Here is an 18,323-nt window from a genome sequence, read left to right as displayed (position 1 = left end):
ATTTCCTTTCATCCATTTTTCGTAGGTAGATTTCATACATCTTTTTCTTCGTTCATAGATTTAGCGTCCATCGTTGCAATTTTTTTTTCTAATTAAACAGTTACAAAATCTGTACTCCTTTTGGTTAAATTCGATTCGAGATAAGTATTGTTATAACGTAAGCGTATAAATTCTCTCCTCCTCTGTCGCGTAGATTCCGAGGAATTTTTCGAAACTTCAATTCCGCGGCCCTCGTCAGATGTTACTGAAACGATATTTGTGAAAATTGTTCACATCCATGCATTAAGGTCGTCCGTGAAAGTTTAATTGAACCTTCACTCCTGTATCTCGAAAGCTTTGTCGTCCAACCAGGGCCGAAATATTGGCAAGGTTGACGGGTAATGCGCGCCCCTTTTCGAAGGCGCGGTCCCCGCTGGTGCACCCTCCTGTCTCAAGGGGTACGTGGCCAGCACGATTGGTATCTGCAGCTTGATCTCTTTGTCCAAACTCTTTGGACTTATTACGAACTGTAAATAAAATAAAAAAAACGGTCGTTCCTTAATTTTAATTTTAAGTAGCGTGATTGTATAGCTTGAAGCGTTTATATCGGTTCAAGACTGTTTTGTTAAATGGGATTGTGGTAGGTTCTAGAAATTTCACTTGTTTTTTCGAGACATGTTTATAGTATTTTCAAGAATATTATTTTGAAATTAAAATGCACTGAAGAAGTTGAATTTATTATATATATTCAAATGGGACCAAAAGTATTGTACTTCCTTGATAACTACTCCTTGTTTCAAATAGCATATATTTTTCGATACACCTATCTAGTGGACTTTAATATCACTGTACAGATGAATTAATTACTATAGTATTACTAATCGTATCTTCGTTATTTAACACGTAGCATAAAATTCAAACAACTTGAACAGTGAAACAATTATTAACGACTACGAATGTTTATTCTGTTATTCCACACTGTCTGTTGAAAATTTTATTTTATTATATAAAAGCTGTAATAATAATAATATATCAGCAATTTTATAATGAAATTACATTCCGTTTAAAAATGATGAAATCTGCAGACACGTTTAAGTATCGAGCAGTAACGTGCTAATAAGGCATGGCTAATAGTATTTACAATGTCTCGTTACAACCACGACGTCTATGGTCCTTGACATAAGGTGATAATATGCATTTGGCATGAAAGGTCAGGAAGAATCGCGTAGTACCGTAGAGAAAGTTGACCAACGAAATGTAGGAAACTTGGATATACGCGTGCTTCGTGGAAACGGAAGTCTTGTGTCGTGGCTCGCAATATTTTACTATGGAAATCGGCAAAACCTCTGTTGCTCTAGTTTTTAATAAATCAAGTTTAGAAAGTGGTATATCGCCAGTACGCGTTCTGTTGTAAAATTGTAAAACGCATTATGGAGCAATAAAACCAAGGGAAATCAGGGGAATATTAATCGTTTGGATCCGAAACAACGGATACACAGCGGTTTCAGCGAGTACTTTCAAAAATCTTTATAAAAATCAGACTGCAACTGTCGTAGATCTTTCCTTATAGAGAATCTACTTTCGCCTTGTGGTTAATTGTAATAGTATAAATTTAATAAGTGTACAATCATCTCAGCGAGTAAAAAATAATAGTAGACATTAAAAAACTAATTTCACAAAGGGGTGTCTATGAGTGTCGACTAAAACAAAATTACAGCAAAAGTATAGAAAATGAAAAGGTTGTTGCGAAAAGATGACAAACATTAAAACTTTATATCAAACCATTACTAGTTTCACAGTATAGATTTATGAAACATGAGAATATCGCTGTAACTATTTCCCTAAAACGTATTATATAAAAACAAAAGATGTACGATTAACCAACTAAAATAAAAACCACGTCAGCGTATTAATTTTCTCAAACCAAAGGGAAGCTCGATTGATCTCTAAAATTAATCCAAGAGCAAGCAAAGATTCGTTCTCCGAGCTGTGCGCTCGAACGAAGCGAGTGGTACTCTCCTAATCGAGGGAAGGACAGGAAAAAAAGGAAAGGAAGGAACAGCCGTACAAAAGAAACTCCGTACTTTCCGTAAATAGCCTCGAGCGCGTTTACTTTGCGGTGGAAGAAGAAAAAAAAGGGAGAGACCGCAGAAAGGGGGTGGGATGCGAGGGGGAAACGAGTGTAGGACGATCGTAATTATCGTAATAACCGCTCGAAACGGCGGTTCTACTCACGTAGACGTGGTAAAGGACGTTGATGAGGTGGCACCCCCGCAGATTGGTGGGCGGCAGGGGTGGTACGTACATCTGCTCGTTCAGCCACTCCTCGCCCTCGCCAGGGCGGATTTTCCCTCTGGAAACGCTGGCCAACTCTCGCGTCTCGCTCGCGAGCACTTTGCCGCGACACAGGTACTGGATTGTTTCGGTCAAGGATGCCTTCGTCGATTTCATCGTCACCTGTTGAATCATTTCGATCCTGACGACTCTGTGTATACACTATTTAAACATGGATCTTGCATCACTGGTAACGCAAGAACAGTGGCAACGCTCGAATCGATTCAATCAATCTAATCGTTTCCTTTCCTTTTTTTTTTTTTCGTTTCTTATTCCAATTTGAGGTGGATAATAAATTGTTCGCGTGCTTCAGGGTTAATTGCGATTAGACGCAACGGAGAATGGCGATGGAAGAATTAGATGAGAGATTCAAGGTTTATATTTATTTTGTTGTTTCTTCTGGCGAAATGGTGAATTTCATTATTCTCGATATCGATTGTTTTTGTACTTTTTATTCTAGAAACTAAATTACTTCCACACCGTTGACACTTTACATCCACCTGTTTCAGAGTTCGCTGGAATCGAGGAAATGTTCACCTCTCGAGAGGCATACGATAGTATCAGATTCAGCTGACCCTGTTTCCACGATAGAAATTCTTTCAGTTAGCCATCGAATTGTAACACGATACATACCTTGCTCCGATTGCTGACAGTCGCTGAAATGCCGATAGTTTCACCGGGTACGTATCCGCCTCTGTCCAGACTCACCCTGCACAAGACAGGGCCTCCAGAGACACAAGAGACTCCGACGCGTTGCTCGATTTCTTGTCGTGCCGGTTGCTGTCGAAAAGAAATCACGTTTCGTACAATCGCTCTTTTCACCTTCTCATTGCGCCGACTTCTTTTCAATTTATCTCGATTTCGAACACCAATCTAACCCCTCTTTGACGTTTCCTTCGATTTATTGTATGCTCTCTGTGTACATAAAAATTTCCAATTACAATAACGCACAAAAATGTATTTTGCATGCGTATGAAAAGGTTTTTTTTAATAATTTGTATGCTTGGATGGTCTTATTTTATTTAAAACTTTTTTCAGTTTTTTTTCAAGCATTACAGAGATTCTAGAGAGTGTGGAATTAATGAAAGGGTGCGTTATGAATCACATATTATTTTTATGTCAATTTTGTATTGATTTAATAAGAGGCTTTTTATTTGGTTAAAGTTTACCAATTATGTAAAAAGCCGTGAAATTCTTTCGTTTCGTTTATTACGTATACCTGTATTCATTTCCCATGACTGCAATATATTTCAGAAATATTATATTTCGTTGCGTCAACGTACGCATTTTATTCGAAAAAATAAGGAGAAATCGATGATGAAATTGTACTCTGAATTAAGACACGTGTCTCTCATATAAACGTCTACTTAGGCAAAACAGTGGGAATGTTTAGATTCAACATTAGCCGTAAAAAGTCAGACAAAAAGGTTTCTCGCGTTACCTTTCAACTGAACGTATAAAACGTTCCAATTTACCTGTTTTGCAAACAATTTCAACATGAAAATAATGATAAAAAACACATTTTCAAAATATCGTACAAACCATGAACTGTGTAATATAAGAAACTTGATTATAATTTATATTAATTGTAAGTTACAGTTTACATTAATAAAAAACGATAATGAAGGCGTATTTGAAAAGTAATCAATTAATCTGTACGGGAAACGAGCACATAACCGTGACAGAAGTATGCGGCTACGACTGCTCCGGATATTTCCTAAGCAACTAATACCTCATTCTTTTGCAATCCCAAGATCTCCAAGTTTCACGTGGACGCACAACCACACAGGGAGCAGGAGATCAATTCTATCAGCTATCACTTCGAGACTTCTCGATTATGCAATGCAAGGCGTGTGCAATGAATGCGAACGTACAGTTGAATCAACAATGCGGTCGCGTTCGATGCTGAATGTCACGTGTCCACGTAATAATTATCTTGTTACATGTTATTCGGTATGATGTGAATGTGCTTCTACGGCTGCGTAAACAAGAACCGCTTCCCACAAAACCCGCTGTGAAACCTCTGCCTAAACGGACGCTATTTCCTTAGCCGATACGCGTAAACGAGACTGAAGAAATTTTTTTCATTTAAAGAAACGCATCGTCCTCTGCAATTCGATGCCTCGAATAACTTTGCATGTGTTTGGACGGGTTAGAATAGCTAATGAAAAAGTGGTAACGGGTGAATACATAAAAACGTTAAGTGAATGTAAATGTGTAGGTTGTACACGTTTTCCTAGATTTTCTATGCTTTTTAATCACTTTTGAAAGACAGACGAGAGTTAAAATTAGACTTTTTAAATTGCAGAATGCAATTTAATTAACTTCTTCGCAAGTACTTTGCCAGCATTTGTGTAGCATTTGCTCTTTAAGAAATTGGAACGGAATAAAAGCTAAAGCTTCAGATTTTATACAATTTATATAAATTTCTACGAGACAAATAATCAAGTATTTCATGATAAACGCTATCATCTCATAACAAAAATTCGATAACTAATTTGTTCTGAGCACGAGAACACAAATTGCATATAAATAAATCAATTCAAAGCAAGAAAATGGAAAATGAAAGAAAAATTTCTTGTTGTCAACCAGAAAAGGTTACAAGATTCAAAATTTTCGACACAGGGAATAAAAGAAGAAGAGACAGCGTAATTACAAAAATCGCGATCGCTTTCTTCACAGGTTAGTGACCACTATCCAGAACTCGGTTATGCTAAAACCCCGGGGATACGAGGTATCCTCGTAATGGCATGCAGAAGAAAGAAAGCGTGCGTGAAAAAACGTCCCTGTTTTTAATCGAGAGCCAGCCAACAAGTCTCATCGTCGATTTTCTTGTTAAATCGTTCGTGGAACGAGCATATCACTGCAATCTGACTGTGACTAATTTCTCTGTTATTGCATTTAACGTTCGCATAATTCCAGCGATAACTCGAGCGATAACCACCGTATCGTTCCACACCGCTTTATTAGACTTTCAACGATCGACAGGCGATCGAGAGAGCAATTTCTAATCACTCTGCGGAGAATGCAATTTTCTTTTTCTGTTTAGCGACGATTCGTTCGCGGATAGAGACGTTTCTCTCGTTAGAGCGATCGTTCGTACGATGATTAAATGGAAAAGCAAACGGGCGTGTCGCGTGCAACGAGACTGCAAATTAAATCGTTACGTGTGCGCCGCCGCGTTTAGGGTAATCGCAATCGCAATAAAATCAACCGACCGGCAATGCCTCGCGATTTAGGATGCGCGTGTCAGTGTTCGCCTGCATAATTGCACGCTCCGTGTGAAGTGTAAGCCGTCCAGCGATGTTCGAAATAACCGCGATCGTTGCCCGCCGTAAATTCGAATGCTGCTCGTTTACGCGTAAACGGACATTAATTCGATTGAAGACAGCCATTTTATTGAAGACATTACGCTCTTCATATCGCACTACGATATTAATATTAATATTCACTTTACTCGAATGCTCTCTGAATGTTTATATTCTGAGAAATGTATTTTCTATCTTTTTTTTTCGATCTTCATTTTGGTACGTAAAAGGATTATCATTCCTACTCGATCGCACCACTTATAACTTCTGTGTAATTTGTAGAAAAATTGTTTACTTTCAATTGGAATGTTTCACGTCCATAGCATATGTTTTCAACTGATTATCAATTAATTAAAACGATGCAATTGGAACAAATTGAAAGCGCAAACACGGCGGGCAATGTGAACATGGTTGCAGGGAGTAATTAAATTAAGAACGGTTGTTACAAACCGCGATATCCCTCCTTTAATATCAACCACAATATTCCAAATTAGTAGATGAATAAATGAAACATGCATAAAATATGATTTTACCTACGAATCTATCGTAACTGAAATTTTACAAAACACCTGTACACGTGTAACAATATTCTCTTTCTATTCGATATACTTTGAAAAACACTTGAGAAAACTATCTGTACACGTTTCATTTCATACAATTCCCACACGCAGGCGTACATCGATCCACCAGGCTACGTCTCTCTCCCAGGGGCACCGATAACTCCCAACCAATCCCGCAAGACCGTCTAACAACGATTTCCCGGATGTTTACATTTTAATAATCGACGCATCGGTACCTCGAGCTGTTTCACTAATTAAACAGCAACCACGGTGCGAGCAAACGCGTCTATTAACAGAGGCAGCTTCCGTTCCTGACAAAGGGGCGTCTCGTTCGAACCGCGGCGCATATAATAACCCTAACCTAACGATGGGAACACCGTGGTCCAAGACAATCGCGTCTTCTTCATTCGAGCTCCCCGTCGCTTTCTAATAAGGGAACGTATAAATACGAAAGAATACGTCTGCGCATCCATAATTCAAGGATAATCGCGTTTACGATACGAGAGAGGAATACTCACGGCCAGGATCGGCGGTTCCAGGTTCAAATCGATCGGGTTCATCACGATGAAGACCTGCTGGTTCTTGTGCGTGAGCCCGCCAGGCTCGCGCAGCGCAGCCTTGCAGTAGTATTGCACCCAGCCGTGTTTACCCAGGAAAGTGGACGGCAGGCCCAGTGGCAGGCCTAATTTGAATGGAAAGCTGTGGATACCTGGCGATAGCAACGATGGCCCCTCGCCTGGATTCCGGTGCCGTGCGCGCAACAAAGAACGAAGAAGAACAGTTTTCACATTGTCATGCGACGCGCGGACACGCGCAGGTGCGCCGTTCTTCGCGCGGAGACGAATTTTTCGTACGCGGTACCAGCGTTCGGATATGGAATTCGAATGCTGATGGTCTTTAAGGACGTTGCACGATGTTCACCAGTTAACTGCGGGATTTTGTTGGAAATGTTGTTTATCGAGCGCCTAATCGGATCGAGCTACGACTGGTATTCACGTGGAACGTAGGGTAGACGATTTTATTGTAGATTTTGTGGACACGATAAAGCGAAACGAGGAGGGATTTCGTTTTTTGGTCGATGAAGAGTTAATAATTATGCTTGTGTATGTCGAACGCAGTTAACTGGTCGAGAGCGTTTGTATACGAGAGCATTGTCAAGTGAATTTCAATTTTCTTCTTTTTGTTTTAAGTTGCTATAGTTTATTTTGGATGTGGTAATATGTAGATATTGTTGGTTTGTTGATCAAATATGTTAATTTCTAAACGGCATGAATAATTAAATGTTAGTACGATTATCTTTTTTTGTTGTGATACGATGGAATTTGTAGAAGGCTGGTTTTTTGTGGATATTGACTTAGTGTTTTATGTATTTTGTATAGGAAATATTGAGTTTAGATTCAGATGTATTGATATACTTTGGATATGTTAGTATCGCAGGAGAATTATCAACATTTTGCGATAAAATATTTGATGTACTCTCATTGGTTTATTTTTGTTTATATGCTCGTATACGAACACTCTTAGAGCGACAAATAATATTATTTGAAATATTTTACGAGGAGAAGAACTGGTCGATCAAATTGATTAATTCAACTCGTTTACCTCTTGTTTTTAATTAGACTTATTGTTATCATAAAAATATCTGCAAATAGTTAGAGTTTTTATACTGAAAGACAGAAAAATACAGCTGAAATATTGTGATTTATGGAGCATCGAATCTTATCTTGGAAATTAATTTCCATTTCTGAATGGAGCGAACATATGACTTGGAAATAAGATCTCAGAAAACAAACGTTTATATGTAATCTCTTTATTATTCTTATGACTTCATCTCTCGAGTGAAGCTATTTGTTCAACTATCTCTTGAATTAATGTTTAAATGAAGTTCTGTGTTAAATATAACAATGAACTTCATTCGTGACGGTAACATTGTACGATTAAATTATCTCGTAACATCTGAACAAAATGATATATATATCACGATAATTATAAACTAATGAAATCATCGACAAATCCTTTCTCCTCCATATCGAATACACGATAAAAAAGACTATCATCTAAAGTTCCATTTATTCGATAACTTGGTAATAATTACTCGAACTCTACATTTAATTATTCGATCCTAACATACAAAATGTCTGAAATTTTCGAAATCAGAGGACGTATTTTATATTGTTTCTTAGTTTAGAAGTACTTTATCCTCCAGAAATGATAACTAAACGAATATAAATCGAACTTTTAATATCATTCGCGAAACATGCGTGTTCGTTACAGAGAAATTGTATTTAAAAAAATATAAGGAAGAATTTCCAATATCTCGCGTTAAAATAATATTTTTTTATTTTTGGTACAACAGACCAAAAAGGCGACAAACAATCAAAAAGACATTTCATACGTTATGACCTGATCTTAGTCGATAGCACAACGTGAGACATTTTATTAACACGTTCGCGTACGTGAATGTCAATATCATTTCATTTTCACTGCGATGAAGATTGACGTGAATGTCATATTCAAATCTTAAGGCCAATCATTCGTTTACTTTTACATTTTCGCAATTAATATGTATTTTAAAGCAATAACTAACTGATTTATTCAGTATTTTCATATCACTTTATCTTTCTCTGTATTTAAAAATTTGATACTATCTTTTCTCTGTGTACTTAAAATCGCACTTATAATCGATTTTTGTAGCTCACTGAGATTTTTACTGCTCGCGAACGTGTCAATATCGTCTTGGTCGCGGACTTATCAATCAAGACTGATTATCTGAACTACATTGTGTCCGTTTCGTCTTAATGGCTACGTCGGATGTACCGTAATGTAATTCCTTTTCATTACCTGGCTCGCCCAGTAATCTCATACGAAAATCGATATAGTTTTCTTTGTCGTACACCCTCTCGGCACGTTGACTCCGCACACGCACCACTCCTTCGCCGATCACGTGGAAATGTAGCCCTGAAACGCTGCGACATCACCAAACGAACGTTATTACACCGTATCGATACAATAAATTTGGTAAATGTAATTACATTCGTGATACTGAACAAATTTATCGTCACCACGAAAGCTTTAAATCACAGTATTACGCTATTGGGAATAATGAACGGTGTCCAAACTTGACCAAAGTTGAAGCAAACTTAACATGTCAGAATGTAGAATATAAGAATATAAGAAAAGTATTAATATTTAAAATATGGAAGTTCTAATTAATGTCTCGTTAATAGTAAGTGAAATTTATTGCATACATAATTTATTGCAGAATCTATGGCGCTCGTTGGTGATACAAAAGGTAATTAATAATGGAGCGATTGAAGGCTTGAGAAATTGATCCTACTACATGTAAATATCTTAATTATCGCGCTTTCTAGAAAGCGGTTTGAAGTCGCGTTGACACTTTTAAAACAGAGATGCACGTTGAGGTAACATTGTAGAGGTGCTGGATGTAATTAACGATCACAGTGGAAGAAGCTCACCGCGCGTTAACGGGAAACCGTTTCGCACAGCGCGACCAATTATATCTGACAGAGTGAAAAAATTTTACTTTCTATCTAATAATCGCATTTAAATGCATTCGACTCGCGCATCGCGAATGAGACGGTGCGTGTTGCAAGGTATGCGTGTATTATGTAAATTTATTTCAATTACCCGTTTAGTCAACCGCGCTGCTATCGTTCGACGTACCGCAATTTACATTGTGAAAGTTATTTGCCATCCGCAGTCACAATGGAAGACGCGTTACGCGGGCTAGTCGCGATTTAAGGTAAAACCAAATGGAACGCATTTATTCGACGTAATCCACGCACTTTCTCGCGCTTTCAGATGTCTCATAAGCGCCGAGAATATCAAGACGCGACAGTCTTCTAAATTCAATCGAATTCGTTTTCTATTTATAGCCTCTCATAGACGTTTTAATGATTAAGAATATTGTCGTCACCATAATGACGTACCCTTGATACTCATCAAGTAAATTCTTATTAAACAGTTACCTTACTACTCATCCAACTATTATATTATACCATTACACTACATATCCTCCTAAACAATTTCTTAAGTATACAAAGTGCCACAAAAAGCATCACCCATCATCGCGTCTAATCCAACAATTTACACGCTCGTTTAACTCCAAGTACGTCTTCAGACAAAAATGTCTCTTCCACACCACTTAGAGTTACTCCATCGGTTACAGTGGTTGCAGAGTGGCCATATAAATAGCGCTATGAAATGTAAAACGATTAAAAAAAGCGTCGAACGTAGCACGCGTACACGCCAACACCTTCTGCAACAGTGTACGATGGAACTTGTGCGTGAAGTTTGGCGGGATCGCTCGCGTATACTTACTAAGCCTCATCGTCCAGCTCGATAAGCACACGTCCGGACAGAAAGTGGCCTGGGAAGTACAACAGGTTGGTGTTGTCGAAAAGTATGAGAAACTTGCTCAGCTTTCGCGTCATGGTCCCAGTGTGAGGAGGCGCGCTGAAGAAGGATCGACGACGAGGACGGGTGGACGGCTCACGTCAGGACGGCTACGCGCGGCTAACTGATTATGCACCGACTTGTCGCGAGCACGAAATTCTTTTCAGCGGGGGCCGCGTGCATGTCGGTTGGAATCACTGGTCGCACAACAACGGATCGCGGGAACGGAGCACGCTCGTAACCTTGCACAGGCTACGTTTCCCACTTTGGAACGCGGTGAGCGAGTCACACGGCCGAGCGGAGTTTTCTCGACGGCGAGTACGCGTCTTCGCACACTCTTCTCATTTTTCGCGTGCCACAGAGCGATCGATTTCGCTTGTACGACAGAATGAACGAGGGCTACGTGCACCACGGCGGTAACGTTGATAGTGAGAAGCGCCTACGCTTTATTATCCGTCAAAGTTTCAGCCACAGGCCGAAGGAGCCCGTCTCTTCCTGCCCATTCTTGGAGCTGTGTTCACTTTCGCTCCCCTACCTCGTGCCGTTTCGTTCCCACCTCCGTCCGACGACGATTACCTGCTTTCCTCCTTCGACCAATGGTGTGCCGCATCCAGGCTCTCCTGCATCGAGTCCGGATTAGATCGTCTCGATTTTGCCGTGTATCACCTCGCTAAGCGGACTCCACGCTCGCAGTCAATGAATAAAGTCGATATGGTTCGCTTGCCACGGTGCACCGTGGATCGTAACCCATGCCCAGATCCGCTCCGCCGATAACGTCGCTGCGCTGCGGCAATTTTAACCGGGGAAACCAGCCGCTCGATGGAAATTACTCCCCGCGCGTATAATGCGCGTCCATTAAAGCGAACGTGGAAAGATTTTCAGAGGATGCTCGATAACTAAACGCTCGTTTTAATGCGCACGGTCCACTGCTGATACGCACCGGATCCTCCTATTATGCCAACTATTTAGATCCGTTGTCTCCGTACTGGCCTCTAAAATTCTGCGATTGTCGCGCGATATGCTTGTACCATTCATTTTGAGATAAATCTCATATTGTATTTGTTTTTTTAGTTTGGATAAAATTGCTTAGAATTTTGAATTAGACGAATAATAACATTGTGAATGTTTATATATTTATTTAAGACTTAAGTAATTTAGAAAAACACATGAATTCTATTTCAGGTTTATTTCTTTGGCTATACTTATAAATTGTTTATGACTGTGTGTGAATTTTTAGAACATGTAATAATGGCATATAGATTGTAAATTAAACGAATTCTATCATGTAATTTCGAAGTATACACTTAAAAGAACTATAAACTTCTTTTACTTGCACGTTGCGTCAAGATTGGTTCAGAAGAGAAGTACGTAAGCAGAAAACTAGAGGTTTTAATATATTAAATAGCATTAATAAAGTTTCAAACTGTACTTATCTTTAAGTTTTATTACTACTTTAAAAAAAAGCGATGACATAATAAATATTCGAATTTCGAAACGAATTATCTTTGAAACATTCGAATAGGAAATACAATGCCCTCTCGCGAAAGCGGGAGGAAGCGTTTGAACAGCGCGCACTCAGTTGCCCGCCAGCGCTCGTAACGAGAGTGTCGTACGTGGCGTTATGGAGAAGAAAGTTATAAATCAGAAGGAATATTTGAAAAAATATCTAGCCTCGGGCCATGGCGACGAGAAGAGGAAAAAGAAAAAGAAGAAGATGAAACTCGGGACCAGAACGTATGCTTTAATTTACAAATATTGTAGCTCGCTTCGACAGTATCAACAGGGAACTCTTGTGTTTTAGGTTATAGTAATCGTTTCGCACGTCTTCCTGGAAATATCGATTGAAACATTTTGAATATTTGAAAATGCGATGTACATTAAAGTAATATCATTTATTTATTGTCGTTTCTTTAATTCGGTGTTTGCAATAACACGGAAGGTATATTTAAACATGAGAAAGGGATACCGTGTTTTCAAACCAATTTGTAAAATCGATGGCCGATTTCTAACGACTTTAGAGAGTAATAAACTATTTACAGAGATTATCTGTTTCTTTGAACAAATTTTGAGATGTGTTTTGCAGAGTAAAGATCATTGATGATGACATAGACCTGAAGAATATGAGACCAATGGAACAGAATGAGTTCGATATTTTCATCGATGCGGAAGATGCACCACAGATTGCTGGTGTAGTGGACGAACGCGGACCGGTTGATTTCACAGATAGAAGAAGATGGAAAATTATAGCTGACGACGAAGGCGGTGATTTAACTGTTACTAGCGTAGACAGAGAGACTAATCAGTACAAACACGTTAAAAATGTTTCCGAACGTGATTTGAGTCCACCAAAGAAACAAAAGAAATATTCGGACGATGATTTGTCTCCTCCAAGAACACATAAGAAGCAAAAGAGTGAAACTAGTAGAGCATCGAGAAGAGACGAGGATAGTGATCTAAGCCCATCTAGATTAAAATCTAAAAGGCATAAGGTTGCACGAAACAATAGCGACAATAACGAGAGTTATGAGATAGATAATGCACATCATAAAATTAAGACAAAAACAAAAAGGAAGCAGAAAGTATCGGATGATTCTGATTTAAGTCCTCCTAGAAGAAGTAGAAAAGAATCCAACCCAGATGGGAATTCTGGAAGGAATAAAGAAGATTCTGATTCAGATTTAAGTCCACCAAGAAATAGAAAAAATAAAAATTATGACTCAGACTTAAGTCCACCAAGGAAAAGTAAAAAGCATAAACATAGAACAAGAAATTCTGATTCTGATCTTAGTCCACCTAGAAAAAAGCATGAAACGAATGTTAATGTTCATATGAGTTCTAAAGACAGATATAGAAATAATGAATCAGACCTGAGTCCACCAAGACAAGGTAAAGCACATAAAGATTCATATAAAGGCAATAAAGTAAGTCAATCGAGGCAACACAAATACAGGGATGAAAAGACAGAAAGGGATAAAAATCACAAACATTTTGAAAACAGTTTTAAATCAGACAGAAGGCATTATGATCTGGATATCAGTCCACCTAGTAAGAAGAATAGAAATATGGATACAAGTCACAGCAGATTTAAAGATGATTCTTATAAATATAAATCGAGCAATAAACATAATCATCAGCATAAACATCGTTCACATAGAGAGGACTCATACAATAAGGAAACAAAATCGAAACATAGAAGTACCGACGAAATGGATGAAGGAGATAATGAACAACGAATGAAGAAAACGTTGGATGGTAAAACGGCAGGATTGCAAAACGCTGCAGCATTGCGAGAGGAAACGGAGGCACATAAGAAACGGGAGGCTGAACACTTCAGCAAGGTAATCGAAGAGATTGGACTTCTTTCCTCTGTATTGTTTATTTTGTAGCAAAATTATAAAACCGCGTCTTCTTTTTAGCTTAGCAAAGATGTTACGGGAGTTGGTCAAGCTGCGGTCGTACGCGATACAAAAACTGGTAAAAAACGTAACTTGGAAGCAGAGGCAGCGGTAGAACGTGAGAAACAAAAGCGGCAAGCGGAATTGGACGAAAAGTATTCTAAATGGGGAAGAGGGTAAGATTAAATTTAATTTAATAGAATAATAAAATAAAAATTTATCGTCTGCAGCAAGAATTGTAAAAATTTTATTTTACATTAGCTTAAAGCAAGTTGAGGACCGTGAAGAAAAATTGAAGGACGATCTTTACGAGATGAGCAAACCTCTAGCTAGGTATGCAGATGACGCTGATTTGGACAAAAGGCTCAGGGAACAAGAAAGAGAGGGTGATCCTATGTTGGAATACATCAAACAGAAACAAGTAAAGGAGGGGAAGAGACAGCCAGGTATTATTCCAGCATTCTACATTTTAGAAATAAAAATATTAATGTTTACGATCATACTTTAATTAATTTATAATTATGCGTATTTTCAGATCGACCAACTTACGAGGGATCGTATATGCCAAATCGATTTGGTATCAGACCAGGTCACAGATGGGATGGGGTCGACAGAAGTAATGGATACGAGAAACGATGGTTCGAAGCGCAAAATGCGAAAGTAGCTCGCCAAGAAGAAGCTTACAAATGGAGCACTTCGGACATGTAAAATGTATACCTTTTTTATTTTACACGTGTCGCGTCTACGGCGCAATTAACGATACGTTTGAGTCGTTAACCAAACAATCGCTTAATAAATATCCTCTCTTTGTTATTAATCATTCTTCACTGTTGCCCTTAATAATTCTCCGTATCACCTGGAATCACGCATGCCAGATGAACGTTAAAAATACCGACAGCTATTTGTCAGTACTTCTCCGAGCACGAGTCACGCGAGTACGGTACGCAAACAAATATGCACGTAGCCGTCCGTGAAATATGAATCACCGACGGCAGTGAATCGCGGGGATTATCAAAACTGCGAAATCGATATTCGTTCCAGAAAACTGGAGGAACGCGAGAACGGCACTGGCGCCTGTCTGCCACCGGTCTCGGTTTGATGCAACAAAAGCGAGCCGAATGGAGTGGTATCCGTTTATGAAATCGATCGTACCTCGCAAAAGTACTCTCCTCTCGGATAGCACACGGGAATTGGGAGTGGCGCGTCGTTAATCGACGGGCACGCGAAACTGGCGGAATCGAGTTTGCTCGTTCGCGAGGAATCGTACGAAACGGAATTGCTAAAATGCTGCGTGTACACGCAGGTTTCGATCGGCGTGTTTGGCCCGTTTTAAAGCGAGGCTGTGCGCGATCCGTCGCAGACGTGCATTGTTATTGGTATCGCGCGCGCGCGCGCGTAGTCGTGTGTACGCACACAGACAGAGCGGTCGCGGCGGAATATATATCGACTCGCGTAGTCGCGACGCAAGGGCAGGGTCGTCGGCAGTGTCAGTACGCCTCGCAACGCCGACGGGACTTGTGTTCGTGGTATACATCCGTAGGTTAGCGTTTTAGTGTTCGCCGGTAGTAGCTTTTGTATAGTGTTTTAATTGTAAGTATATATTTTTGTAAACCGGCTAAACAAGCGACCGCCAGCAGCCGCGTAAACCGATCGAATTTACCATACGTCCAGTTTGACCAACCGCGCAAAATCATCGTATTTTCGTCCGAAACGAATCGCCACGAATAAGCGCCGGTACCGCGGCGGTGTCGTTAACCCCCGGCCCATTCTACGAAGGGAACGAGAGATTTTTCGAAAACGACGAAAATATACGCACCGGCTGTGATTTCGCCATCGATTCTGCTCCGATCAATTCGTCCTTCGTCGAGGTGATCCGGCGAATTTTCCTGGCGCACACGAGGCTCGACACTTCGCACGGACGATCTCGATGTTAACGAGAAAAGCGATTAGCCGATCGTAATCGCGAATTACACGAGTGTCGCGGACAACAGTGGGCGTTTGCGATTGGAGGACAGAGAAGAGATATCGGGAAGGAAGAGAGGCCAAGCGAAAATGGGGTGCAACACGAGCAAGGAGAGTGTCCAGCCGGTCGGAGATGAGGCGAAGGAGGACGCGAAGAACGGCGGTGAGTAATGCGCTTCTGTAATTTCTTTTTTTATGTTTAGCGATACCGTTCTAGGAGAGAAACCGTGGACGTTCGCCGCGTTTTGTGCGAGGAAATGCGTGGTTATCTACGGATCGACTGTATGCTAATCCTTTATCGAATTCATTTCAAATGTATTACGCAGGGTGCGTGAAAACGAAAGCGTAGTATCGAGCAGTGCTACCACGGAATAGAGTTCTTAGTGGAAAACATGTTTTTCAGTGAATGTTAGTCACTTGGGTTTAGATCGACCAAGGAATTGTAGTAAATTGAACGTTATCACAGTTCACTGTAATAATAATTTACTCTGCATATCCTCGTATTTTATTTTTTATCGTTTTACAGTCACGTTAAAATGACTGGATTATTCGTGACTATCTTTTTAAACATATATGCGCATACTTTAGTCGAGACAAGTGATATCTATTTCGATAATAGGTTACAAGCCGTGCTTTTTATTTAATAAATTAAATTTCTCTTTTAACGTTTTAACGTTCTGCGTAATTTTACGACGATATCGTACCATGAAAAAGAACAGAAATTTTAAAAATCGCTCCATCGAAGCTCCAAAATTTCTTCGTTGAACGTTTGTGTACAAAAATGTGGACAGTTGAGGGACTCGTTGGTTTTCTTCGAAGGACATTTCGCAGAATTATTACAGGTTTCGTCTCGTTGTCGTCGAAAGTTTGTTTAACCTTCGATAATCCCTGGTCGTCGCGACGCTCGTCGCGACGCGAAATGCTAGGAATCTGGCGACTAACGAAATCATAATGAAATCGATCTGCGAGGCATTCGTATTCCGAGCGGTCTAAAATTCTCCAGGGAGCAATTCGAGCATTCGAACGCCCAATGCATTTGGATCGGGCTAACGAAGCTTGCAATTAAGAACTTTTTAAATTCTACAGCCAAGTGAAACACATTTCAATGGCGTTTTTAAATTACGTTGCTCCGTCTACGGATTTATGAAGTCGATTAAAGTTGTTCCTTTCGCTGCAAAGGTAGAAATAAATAATTCTTGTAATTATCTTCTCGCATTCCAAGTATTCTATCCTTTATTTTTCTTTCGAGTGTTTATTTCATTTTTACTCGAGCGACACAAATTTCTCACGCTCTTATTTCTCAGGTAAATATAAAAGATTATTTCTTGTTTTTATTTCATCGTCGAAATAGATTTTTCTAGACAGTCACGCAAAAAAGCTAGAATTTTATCTGTCGATACTGAAAATATGCGGTTAATCATAATTTCTTAAATTAATAGGAAAATTACGAATTTACAGTACGTGAACAGCGAATATTTGTTGGCTTTCGTCATTCTTCATTTAAAACAATTTGTTCTCGGATTTTATTGCGCGAAAACAAGCACGAAATTTGTTGTCCCGTTTTTAAATTGTCCTGGCGTGTGGTGCTTTACAATGTTGACACGAAACGCCAACATCGATGACGTCGATGTAGTGACTCACGAAGGACCTTAAATGTCTTAGCAGCGCAACATTCGTTTAACCTTTTAATTGTTTGATCAACTAGTGTTTTGCGGTAGATAATCGTAACGTGAACTTTGTACTCGCGGAGGAGTAGTCTTTTCTTGGAACATTAAACAATACTCACGGCCAGTTAATATCGAATATTCATTTGTTCTAAAAATAGAGGTGTCAAATGTTTAAATTAAAATTCGATTATCATCCATTTATAGTTCTGAATGTGAGTACATGTGTGTAGGTCGTGGAAAAATTGCAATTGGATTGCAATCTTTAGATGGAACTTTTATCCAGTGCTCTTTTTCGTATCAATAACTTATGTAAGAATCAGTAAGTGAAGGCTCTCGAGAAAAGTAAAAATAAATCCATGACGTAAGCTTAAAATGAGTAATGAGACGGATAGGAAAAAGAGTTCTAGCTGTTCTTTCGGAGTACGATTATGGTCAATTATAAGTATGACATAGGTGGTGATATATGACGAATTATTTTATTGAAACATATTGGTGCATCACTCTATTTCGTATCGTCTATTAGCAGGTACATTTTCCTCATTGTTTTCTACAAAAATTCCTTCTGAGAACCCTTAAGGAGTTCGAGAAATCAATAAATATGAATCAGTCCACTTTAGTTCTTGTAAACGTAACTATCTATGTAATAAAAAGACGTTCTAAGAAACATCTTAGGGATGTCTCTAACGCTTAAAATACTTAAAA

The 18,323-nt window shown here is 39.3% G+C and overlaps 4 protein-coding genes across 4 annotated transcripts in view; 3 read left to right on the top strand and 1 right to left on the bottom strand.

Annotated features, from left to right (window-relative positions):
• LOC143423257 (uncharacterized) overlaps positions 1 to 18,323 on the top strand; it is a 325,047-nt gene that overhangs the window by 13,986 nt on the left and 292,738 nt on the right. The window lies entirely within an intron of this gene.
• On the bottom strand, positions 101 to 10,791 carry Vdup1 (arrestin family protein Vdup1). Its single transcript, XM_076894477.1, has 6 exons — positions 10,523 to 10,791; positions 9,023 to 9,147; positions 6,700 to 6,917; positions 2,947 to 3,093; positions 2,215 to 2,436; positions 101 to 506 (listed from the first exon to the last, which is right to left on the bottom strand). Exons 1-6 carry the CDS (start codon positions 10,633 to 10,635, stop codon positions 315 to 317), a joined length of 1,017 nt encoding a protein of 338 aa, XP_076750592.1. The 5' UTR covers positions 10,636 to 10,791; the 3' UTR covers positions 101 to 314.
• On the top strand, positions 12,185 to 14,718 carry LOC143423261 (uncharacterized). Its single transcript, XM_076894464.1, has 5 exons — positions 12,185 to 12,331; positions 12,681 to 13,935; positions 14,014 to 14,168; positions 14,254 to 14,438; positions 14,528 to 14,718. The coding sequence occupies exons 1-5, from the start codon at positions 12,219 to 12,221 to the stop codon at positions 14,698 to 14,700; spliced, it is 1,881 nt and encodes a 626-aa protein (XP_076750579.1). The 5' UTR covers positions 12,185 to 12,218; the 3' UTR covers positions 14,701 to 14,718.
• The window catches only part of Igl (IQ calmodulin-binding domain containing protein igloo), a 139,844-nt gene continuing 137,380 nt past the window's right edge, over positions 15,860 to 18,323 (top strand). Inside the window, exon 1 of the mRNA XM_076894072.1 lies at positions 15,860 to 16,117. Coding sequence (XP_076750187.1) covers positions 16,045 to 16,117 — 73 coding nt within the window. The 5' untranslated portion in view covers positions 15,860 to 16,044. The remainder of the gene's footprint in view (positions 16,118 to 18,323) is intronic.

This window comes from Xylocopa sonorina, chromosome 4 (genome assembly GCF_050948175.1).
Source record: "Xylocopa sonorina isolate GNS202 chromosome 4, iyXylSono1_principal, whole genome shotgun sequence".
In the NCBI taxonomy this organism is placed as follows: domain Eukaryota; kingdom Metazoa; phylum Arthropoda; class Insecta; order Hymenoptera; family Apidae; genus Xylocopa; species Xylocopa sonorina.
Note: the sequence above shows the minus strand (reverse complement) of the source record. Positions and strands in the feature narration are given on the sequence as shown.